The following is a 10,323-nucleotide window of genomic DNA, read 5'->3' as shown; positions in this document are numbered from 1 at the left end:
GCAAAACTTACTCAGTGCTTGCCTTCGGTAAAAAAGGCCCACCAGAGAAAACCAAAAATTGCTTCTCCAACGTAAAAAGCCATGTGTGCAGCCGGGGCCATGATGCCCTGCGCCTGGCATTTGCTTTCACAATATGTATCCGTCTAGTCAGGAGGCCGCTTATCTGCCTTCGCTGTTTACCTTCCATAACTGAATCCACATAAACAACAGCCAACTACAGTACAATCCTGTAAAAAGGAGGTCCCAGGTATTCTACGCATGGCAAGCCATTGAAAAAATTCAATTTTAAGACTGCATTAATTTTCAATCCTGTTTTAGAAGACGTGTTGCTAACATTTCAAGCAGTATTATTATAATTCAAATTAATTTGGAGTTAAACGATGATATATTTAAATTGAATAATACATACATAATTATTTGTATAGTACTTTCCTAATGCCTAAAGAACACTTTACATTACAACAGAAGAAGTTCTATAGGGTTTTATCTTTCACGGTCTACTGATATTTTCTTACTTTTTATGCTGTTTTATTTATATTTTGAGATTTTGAATTTGTTTATATCTACTCTTAATTTCTAACTTATGACGTATTGCAATGCCTTGTTTTGTTTTTCTATGCCTGCTGCAACGCAACCATTTCCCCAATTGGGATCAATAAAATACATTTTATATTTTTTATCGGGATCAAAGTGCGGGAGTAAAATATGGTGTGGGGGCGGTTTCCGTGGCATTTAGAGACCTTGAAAGCTGGAGTGAATAAGGTGAGTTTTGAATGGGGAGGGACTTCCAGAAGGAGGGTGGGGGGGGGGCTGTAGCGAAGACCCTTTCACCCCCAGGTCCGGAGCTTATATATTGTAGTTTATTGAGGATGTGAAACATAGAGAATGCTGTTGCAGTAATCCAGTCGGGATGTAATGAAGGCATGGAAGAAAGTTTTAGTGGTAGTGGATGAGAGGGAGGGTCTCGTGGAAGCTGTGTTTGTGACCTGGTTGACGTGAGGGAGGTGTTATGGAAATTATAGTATTAAAGCTTAATAAAGTGTAATCCTAATGAAATGTAATTTGTAACTAAGTGGTATCCTTCCAAGTGTTTTCAATCCTAATGTATGAGAAGAACATTTGGTCTGTGTTCACAAGGGTAAGGGTTCTATGACTGCGACACCTAATTGTGCTTTGTAGGGTGTGAGTTTTGCTTATTTGTGATAAGGTGACCACCTGGGCCCAAATGTTGTTGGGGTGTCATATTTGATGTCTTCCTATAAGAGAGTCTGTCACATACAGAGCAGGACGCACTCAAGAGGAGTCGTCATGCTTGCAAGCATTAAACAAAGATCTTAAAAAACGTTGTGTTTCTTTGCATATTTTTGCCATATTGCAGACTCGCTGTAGGTTTGGGTGGAGACTAGGGGTCGGATTGGAATTGTGCATAAAGCAATACCTTTGAATCTTTAATGAATCTTAATCAACCAGAGCATGACTTTACAAAATAACCAGGCTGAATACTTGACAGATGTACAGTTAACAAGAAGGACTCAAATTGAATGTAATTTCCTGATGTTTTGATTATTACGTTGTTAAAGGTTGTCTGAGTTTTAAGAGCATTATTATTTGCTCGTAATGCGTCTGCGGTGCACCTCAAGTGTCACCATTCGTTTTTTAATCTTGGAAGGAGCACTTGAATTGCCGCATTACAAACTGCAGTGTTTCAGTTGTAATCTCAGAGGCTCACTGTAAACCACATGGCATACGCAACACATTAGAAAATCGATTAACAATCATATTACAGATGCAAAATGAAAATCCTCACTCACACCACGACGGTAAGTTGTCCCACTCTTTAGGAACTACTTTGCTGAGAATAACAAGTCCTTTCTACAGCTCTACAATTACTGCAAAGCCATGTGTTACATTTATTAGCCTGCTATACAATTGTTTAATTTGGATGCATAGTTGGTGGAGCAGCAGCTACACAGGAGTCAGCGGTGAGTGTTTTGCTTATTCATGTCGAAATCACATTTTACTTAATGACTTTATTCATCTTACAAACGAGGGGGAGAGGGGGGGGGGATTCTGATTTTGTTCAAGTTGTTATATAAGCGGAGTTCGTTCCTTCTTCCTGACTGAGAGCTTCATAATGTCCTTTTTATTGAAGAGGCTAAAAACATATTTCTTCATGAATGTACTCGTAATTTAATAGCTACAACTATGGCTGCATGGATATGGATATGTAGTGTAAGTGTAAATAGATTATACTCATCTCTCAGGACAAATGTACAATATTCAAGCATCGCATCAGATTTTTAATAATTTCGTAGAAACATATCTGCCTCTTTAAGACCCTTCATATAATAATAACAAAGTATATTTCATTTTAATAAAAAAAAATGCAACTTACACACTTGAATAATGTATGTATATCCTATGTTTGTTTATAGAATTGTACTAGTTTAGTAGTAAAAGTGGTTGTTCTATTAAAGTGTATTCTAACTTTCTCTGTATATTTTATTGTCTAAAGAATAAATACATAGCTAATCTTATCTAATCGAAACTAATTAGAAAAGGGCACAAAAATCTCTTACGCAGAAAAATATGTGTGATTGCTGGCTTGTGTTGTAAAGTGCTTAAAAGACTATACACAAAAGAAATGCTGTATATGAATGCAACACATTTCCTTTATTCACCTTTAGCCGCTGGTTATCATTGGGATTATCGCTTCATTTCTCAAAGTGCTCTCTATTAATATGAAAGATTCGAGTAATTGAGCTTTAATTTGTCTGCGAGCATGACAAGTCAAAATTGTCACCATGCAAGAAGAGCTTATCGAATCACCAGAGGATATTTATATCAGTTAAAAGCCAGACGAAGGGAAGCACGAGGTCCACATCACGCCGGAGGGATCAGAGGACAGATTTGACGAGTTTCCAGTTACAGGACAGTGTCTTCAGTTCCTTTCAGAAGCAAAGTATCTATATGTAGGACTATCTGACACCCGCTAACCACCCTCTTTCCCTTTCAACCTTGTTTATATTTATGCCCCCATCATGTACAGAGACTCCGAGCAACCTATCCTGGCGATATGTGCTAACCCTCCCCCAATAAATACCCCCCCTTGGTACATTGAGTGCAGGAAACTGGACACTTCCTAAATGTTAACTGCAGCTCCGGGGTTAACGTGATCCCCCGTTGGCTCCAAATGCCTGCCGACGTCTTCCAGAAGTGCCCCCATGCTTTAAAGTTCAGAGGTCGACGTCTCCTGGAGCCACCGGACTAACTCCAGGCTCATGCTGGGAATAGGATGAGTGTGTAAGGAGTGTGAGTGTGTGTGTGTGTGTGTGTGTGTGTATGTGTGTGTGTGTGTGCGCGCGCGTGTGTGTGTGTGCCCTTTGCCAGCACCTTCAAAGCAACGGCCAACTTCACATGACCAGAGTGTGTGTGCCAGAAACCAGAGAGTGCACATACTGTATGGCACCAAACACCAGCGTCTCTCTCTGTCTGGGTCTCTCTCACACACACACACACACACACACACACACACACACACACACACACACACACACACACACACACACACACACACACACACACACATATGCACATGGCTGCACACACACACTCTCTTTCTCCGCCCTCCCCTCTGAAGGTGTGACGGTGAGCTGCTGGGTCAAAGTCAGGCAGATGGTCCTCGCTGTCGGGATTCAATATCAGTGACCGGGACCATACGACCTGCCACACACACACATGACCTCTAGACAGTGATCTTCTGCAAAACACTCATTGAGAAATTCCACTTAGGAAGAAGAAATAAAGACACCTTTCTGAAGCTTTTGCAGTCTTAAAAATGTTCTAAATTAAGTAGTGTTTGGGGGCTTAGTTGTGACTTTGGATTGGTGGTAGATTTGCTTTTCTTTCTAAGCAACACAGTCATTGGCAGGGCTTGAATAACAAGAGTACAATTAACATATTTTAGTTATAACAGTGGGTATGGTATTTACACACAATTTGTACTTTTCCATCTTATTTGCAGCAATAATTACCATATTTATCTTTCGTCATGTCATTGTATTACCGACAGAAATTTTATGTTTTAGATTTAGTGTGTGGGTTTTACTGAAATAGAACCGATTTTCATGAAACTTGATGGAAGGGTGGAGAATGGATGACTTAAGGGCCCACTGCATTTTGAAATCTGAATAACAATGTGAATACACTTCTAGTTATTGTCTGTGTGCTGGTGGTGGTTTTCGCTCTATACTGTGCGTTTTCTTGAGGGTGGCTTTAAAGACACATTTCCATTTTCTTATGAGGATATATCAGGTCTTTATGATGCGTGTTAAGTATTTATATGTTAAATAAACAGCACATAAAGTCATTCAAAGTTATCCAAACTTCCAGATGGCAACCACATTTGTTTGGTGTGTCATGTTTCCAGGCAACATGCAATTTGATTCAACTTCCTATAAAGACGACATGAGTGGCCTAAAGTCTGTCACACCTGGTGTTTAAAAAAACGCAGCAAACATGAGTCTTATACTTCTATCAGTAAAAATCATGGTTTGAAGTGCCTGGTTTCCTATGATGTAGTCTTGAATGTACATCACATAGAAACAAGTAAACTTCAGATGGGTTTCCCCTATGCTAAAAACACAAGCTGTACACACACACTTGACACATTACAAACTCTGCTTCAGCACATCCCTCTGACAAACACCTTGATACAGATAAAGAGTGACTTTAATTCCCCCTCTCCTCTCAGCAAACAAACCACTTTAAATCAAATTGTCCTTTACAATATCCCCTGTCTTAGCAGTGCTTAGCGCGCAGTTAGCCTACATTATCCCCACTTCATTTAGCTCGGTAAACAATTAACCCAGCGCGCGCGTGTGTGTGAGCTGAATGATTGAGGGATTTGGCATTAGCTATGCTGCGTGGCATCTCCACACTAACTACTCTAAGTGTTTAACATAGTTAGCCACCGTCCCCCGTCCCCCGTCCCCTCCCGCTGAATCAATATGCTTAAACGCTGCTACAAACTCGGAGAGAAAAGAGGGGTTATGGAAGTTTAATTGAAACAAGCTATTAATATTTCCTTCCTTAAATAAAGAACACGCACTCTGCGCATCGATGAGGTTTGCCTTCCTTCAGCCCTGGTTTTTCTTTTTCAGCATTTGGGTTCCACTACAGCAATTACAGCCTTTAATTGAATTGATTTCGATAATGAGCTCCTGTAATGACACCGCTGTGGGAACGGTCGTGTGTACAATGTGTGTGTGGCGTCGGCAAAAATGGATCGTCTTTGGGGACTTGAATGATTTAACGATGAAACATTTAAAACACTGGTGTGTGTGTGTGTGTGTGTTTGTGTGTGTGTGTGTGTGTGTGTGTGTGTGTGTGTGTGTGTGTGTGTGTGTGTGTGTGTGTGTGTGTGTGTGTGTGTGTTGGTCAGCTGTCAGCCTTTTCATAACCCGCTTGTTCGAGGTCTAACCTTTCAGCTTGTTGCATAATATCCTCCAGGCTATAACACATGAATGTTTGATGACACATGGCTTAGTACATGATAGATTTAATATCCTACACTGCTGTATTTCCGCCGTTTCGGGCTTAGCACCACCCACAAGTATTTCCCAGCTCCTCTGGCGGTTACGGTGGTCAGATTTTTACGAGGGCTTGTCTGCGGAAACTTAAAGTGGCCGCAGAGTAAATCAGTCAGTAGCATTTACCTCGTCTCTTTTTTCCTGCCAGTCTGCTGCTTAAGTGCGGCGCGGAGAGCTATTGTGATAGAGCAGCGATATGTGTAATAGGCTCACGTCTGAACAAACAACACACATGGACTGACAGGCTGTGGACATGAAGCTTTCCTCCCCTCACTGAACTGCTATCAAAACATACACTTGTGCACCATTGAGGGGAAGCCCAGGTATCAGTTAGCTGGTAAATGGGTGTGCTGCTGCCCTTTATTTTGTCTTGCTTGCGCCGTTGCGATGATGGATTTGTTTGGATTATATTCAGAAGGTGTTATTGAATTGCGAAATGCTGTTTGGATCGGATTCCACTCGCACTTATCAGGTATCTGCTGAGACTGTCAGTGTCTGGTGGTCTAAATGCTGTCTGAGACGCTTTTATGTCTGAATAAAAACAGCCATTTCTGTGCAGAACACTTCTTTATCTTCCAAAATACAAGATGGGATCTACACACCATGAGTCGATGAAAGTCAACCTAATTCACACTTGATTTCAAGAGATAAAGAGGAAGCTGGGAGGACATTTGGGGATTTAGGACACTATAGGATGTATGATATTGTTAATGCTTTATAATCGAGAATAAGCCAAACAATAGGTACATATGTTAAGTATTTTTTGTTTTCACTGAACTTATTGTTTGAAAAATGAATTGTACATGAAAGAACTGGTGGTTTTGTGATTTTTCCATCAACAATACTAGGACTTTTAAAGGTCTCCTATCATACTCTTTTTCATCAATATATTATAGGTCTCAGACATATACAAAACATGTCTCTGAAGTGTTTGGCTCCAAATACCAAACAGATCATTGCAGCATCCCATAATCCCCTCTGTTTCAGCCCTGTTTCAAAAGTGCTGATTCTCTGTCTGNTGTGTGTGTGTGTGTGTGTGTGTGTGTGTGTGTGTGTGTGTGTGTGTGTGTGTGTGTGTGTGTGTGTGTGTGTGTGTGTGTGTTTTTCTGGACACTCACCGTTAGATTTCTCACTGTCTGCAGGTTTCATCTGAATAGGGTGGTGCATCTGTGGAGACAGAAGAGGAAAATAAAACATATGCAATCCCTGCACATATTAACAATGTATGGGAGACCGCTATGGCTCCCTGTGGTTCTCCTGAGAAGATCTGATGCTGCCATCCCTTACAGTTCTCTCGAATCCAGAACAAATCCAGATAAACATTCATTTACTCATGGGTGTATGAGTGTGCCAGATATAGAATGTGATAGCCCTGGATTTGTTTTTCTGCAACACAAATCTTGCTCAACCTTAAAACCCTTCACTGCAGAAGGTGTTGGCAATCACCCAAAGTTGTTTGCTGGTTTGTTAAAAACACCACGAATAAAGAAGAACAAGCCAAAGACCAGAAGTTTAAGAGCAACATAATGGAGATTCTTTCAAACCAGAAGACTAACAATAAGTGCACTTGGAGCGCTCTGACCTCTGCTAAGGCTGTGAGAGATAATGTGCGCCCTGTGATTTGGATCCTTTCCAAATGTAACCTCCAAGCAGAGGCAGTCCAAAAACAAGAATGTACAACGAGGAGCAGCAGCAGTTCATTATGCTAGAACCAGTGTAGCTTCGCAAGCTATTACAGAAAGTAGCCCCCAATAGAGACACAAGTCACGCCTGCCTTAAGTCCACTCACACACTGCCTTCTCTTGTTTAGTCACAATCAGTGGTTGAAAGACAAGGTGTGTGATAAACAGGAACATTACTTTATGACATATTATTTCTCTTTAATTTAGTTTCTATTCATCTTAGCTCTTGCCTCTCCTCATGCAGGCAAATGGCCTCTGAGCTTTAACATCCTTTCTCCACAGGTGTGACCCAGATAGTTGATTCTGCTTGCTGTAAGGATATCTTATCAGGTGTATAGCTCCCTGGAGCCAGTCAATCCCTTCTAGGTACTTGCTTTGACTTGTTATCAAATGTGGATTATTCTCTTAAGAACAGTAATATATCGAGGAAAGAATCGCAGAGTTGCTTGGGCAGAGGCTGTGTCACTAATACTATGCAGTGTTTCCCCTACCATTCGCTTGGAGGGGCGCTGCGCCCCGCCAACGGAGCCCCGCGCCCCCCCTGAAATTCAAGGTGTTTAAGAAATATGTATATTATAACTTTTTTTTTTTAATATAGATATAGCACCAAATTGCAAATAATCTATAACTACTGTCACTTTTCACATTGAACATGTGCTCTTTTATTAAATAAACTAAACACTTTCATTTTAAGGTGTGAGTTTAGTGTTTGTGACCCTAAGAAACACTGATGCATTAATCAATAACAATAATCCACAGCTCCTCTCTCTGCTCCAGAGGATTTAAAAAATATATATCCCAATGCCCCCCCCCCCCGCTCAGGCAGCACCCCCCCAAAGCAGTACACCTAGGGGAAACACTGCTATGGTGTCTCAGCATATGTCCATTTCAATTATCCAGCCACCCTTCCAATAAATATTCAGTGTCCGACATCAGTTCGAAGCTCTCTCTAGTTACATCTGTCAAAAGTGCCGATATTCAATGAACTGTGGCATTAGGAAATTCAGTAGAGAAAACCAATTTCAGTTTTAAATACAGGAAGTGTTTGACTAATGAAGTTACAATTTGCCATTTTGTTTCCTACGGTATGTTATTGTAATCTGTAATATGAAACCGTGGCTCTTCGCCAGATTTTCTTGACATATGATTATGGGCTAAACTCTCTTTAACCTTTAAGCCTCTGGAGTAATTGACAATGATGTTCTGTATCTGATCTTGTGTCACTTCCCATTCCTCCTTTATAAGCGTGGGGTGAACAAAAGAGCAGTAAAGATTACCTATGCAGAGATGGATGCATTTATTGCGAGGAATCAATCAGGTCACTAAGGTGGAGGATGGGAAATGAACCTCTGTAAGCCCCTCCCAAGGTGATTTCAGACATCTGTAATCCATCTCTAAGACTCTGGTTATACGTTATTTACATCCAATATGTATCAGATCATATGCCTTTGCATTTAAACCTGGAATCAATAAGTGCTCATTATCTCGACTCTGCTCGGAATGGCATCGAATCTCGATAAACTCATTTTCATACAAACTCCGAGGTCAGATGAAAGGTACGGGGATACATATTGCTCGTGTCTGCCAGGTGTAAATGGTGTCTAAACGCTCACATTTACACTTGTCTTTTAAGATCTCTCTGATGCGCACAAGAAGCCGTTTAATGGAGCTGAATGATGGATGTGTTATTAAGCTGCCGGCTCTTCTTTATGGAAAACAAGAAAACACTTCACAGCTGAGAAGGCTTTGTCACCTCTCTCTCTTCCCGTCCTTCCCACTCTCCCCCTCTGTCCCTTTTTTATTCCCTTCCCCATCTCTCTTTCCTTTATGGGAGATTATGTGGCTGTTTGATCTGCGAAGAGACGAATGACAGTGATTCTCCAAATCTAGCCCAGTATCAATCACACTCAGAGTCAAATACCAGCAGTGTGTGTGAGTGTGAGTGTGTGTGTCTGTCCGTACGAGTGCGTGCGTGGCCTGTTTTACCCATAACGCCCCTGGGCTCAGTCACGCTGCGACAGAAGGCTTTGATCTTCCAATTCCATCACACACCTTTATCCCAACTCTCCCCTTCTTGCTCTCTTCCTTATCATCCTCACTCTCCGCTCCTTTTTCCTACTCCAGACATGTCCCAGACACACACACACACACACACACACACACACACACACACACACACACACACACACACACACACACACACACACACACACTCAAATCTGTCCACTGATTGGTTCCCAAACCTGCCTGAAGGGGGCAGTGAATGGTGGAGGGGGAACAAAGGAAGACAGACAGGCACCTGACACTGCAGACCATTACAGACTCCCTACAAAATATAACCAAAAAAAGAACAAAGAGACAAACAACCCCATCACGGGCTAATCATTGTACACCCTGAAACAAAAGAGTGTGACATTTCTCATGGCTGACATGTGATTTGTATTGTTTTTCAGGCAGAAATATCTGCACGGAGAAAAACAAGAACGTCTGAAAGAAAAACTACTGTAAGATTTAAAACAAACAAAACAAGGAAGGACGAACAAAATGACAACAAAAAATGAGCATAAGGGGGAAATGAAAAATGAGGAAAAGCTTGCATCAGTGGCAAATGTCAGAGGGGAAAGAAAGAACAGAAGACATAAAGACTACAGAAAGATAGAAAAACAAGGAAGCAAGGGTGGACGACAGAAGAGTAGGAACCGTACAAAGGAAATGAAAAACAAACAAAAAAGTATTTAAGAAACTATAAAATTGACAGTGATTGTTGAATGTTTCTCCTTTCAATTTATTTCATACAAAGGTCTTCATATAGTGAAGGAAAAAAAAAAAAAAACTACAATAAGCAACAGACTGAAAGAGAGCGCTCAACGACAAAGTAAAAATGAAATTAAAATGTAATGGTTGAATGCTTTAACTTGCACTTTGGTGATTGCATCAGCCATGAATGTCTGCGTGGTGAAAATAAAGGAAGAAATGACGATGTCTAGACAAGAAGGTAAGACAAAAGGAATCTCAAATAAAAGAACAACAGAAAATGGAGAGGAGAAAAC

General features: G+C 40.9%; 1 protein-coding gene across 1 annotated transcript in view; it reads right to left on the bottom strand.

The window, feature by feature from the left end:
- LOC104966523 (cugbp, Elav-like family member 2) overlaps window positions 1-10,323 on the bottom strand; it is a 334,875-nt gene that overhangs the window by 272,509 nt on the left and 52,043 nt on the right. Inside the window, exon 4 of the mRNA XM_010795708.1 lies at window positions 6,710-6,758. Within this exon, the coding sequence (XP_010794010.1) occupies window positions 6,710-6,758 (49 nt within the window). The remainder of the gene's footprint in view (window positions 1-6,709; window positions 6,759-10,323) is intronic.

The sequence above is a fragment of the Notothenia coriiceps genome, unplaced genomic scaffold (genome assembly GCF_000735185.1).
Source record: "Notothenia coriiceps isolate Sejong01 unplaced genomic scaffold, NC01 NC01_scaffold00037246, whole genome shotgun sequence".
Classification (NCBI taxonomy): Eukaryota; Metazoa; Chordata; class Actinopteri; order Perciformes; family Nototheniidae; genus Notothenia; species Notothenia coriiceps.
Note: the sequence above shows the minus strand (reverse complement) of the source record. Positions and strands in the feature narration are given on the sequence as shown.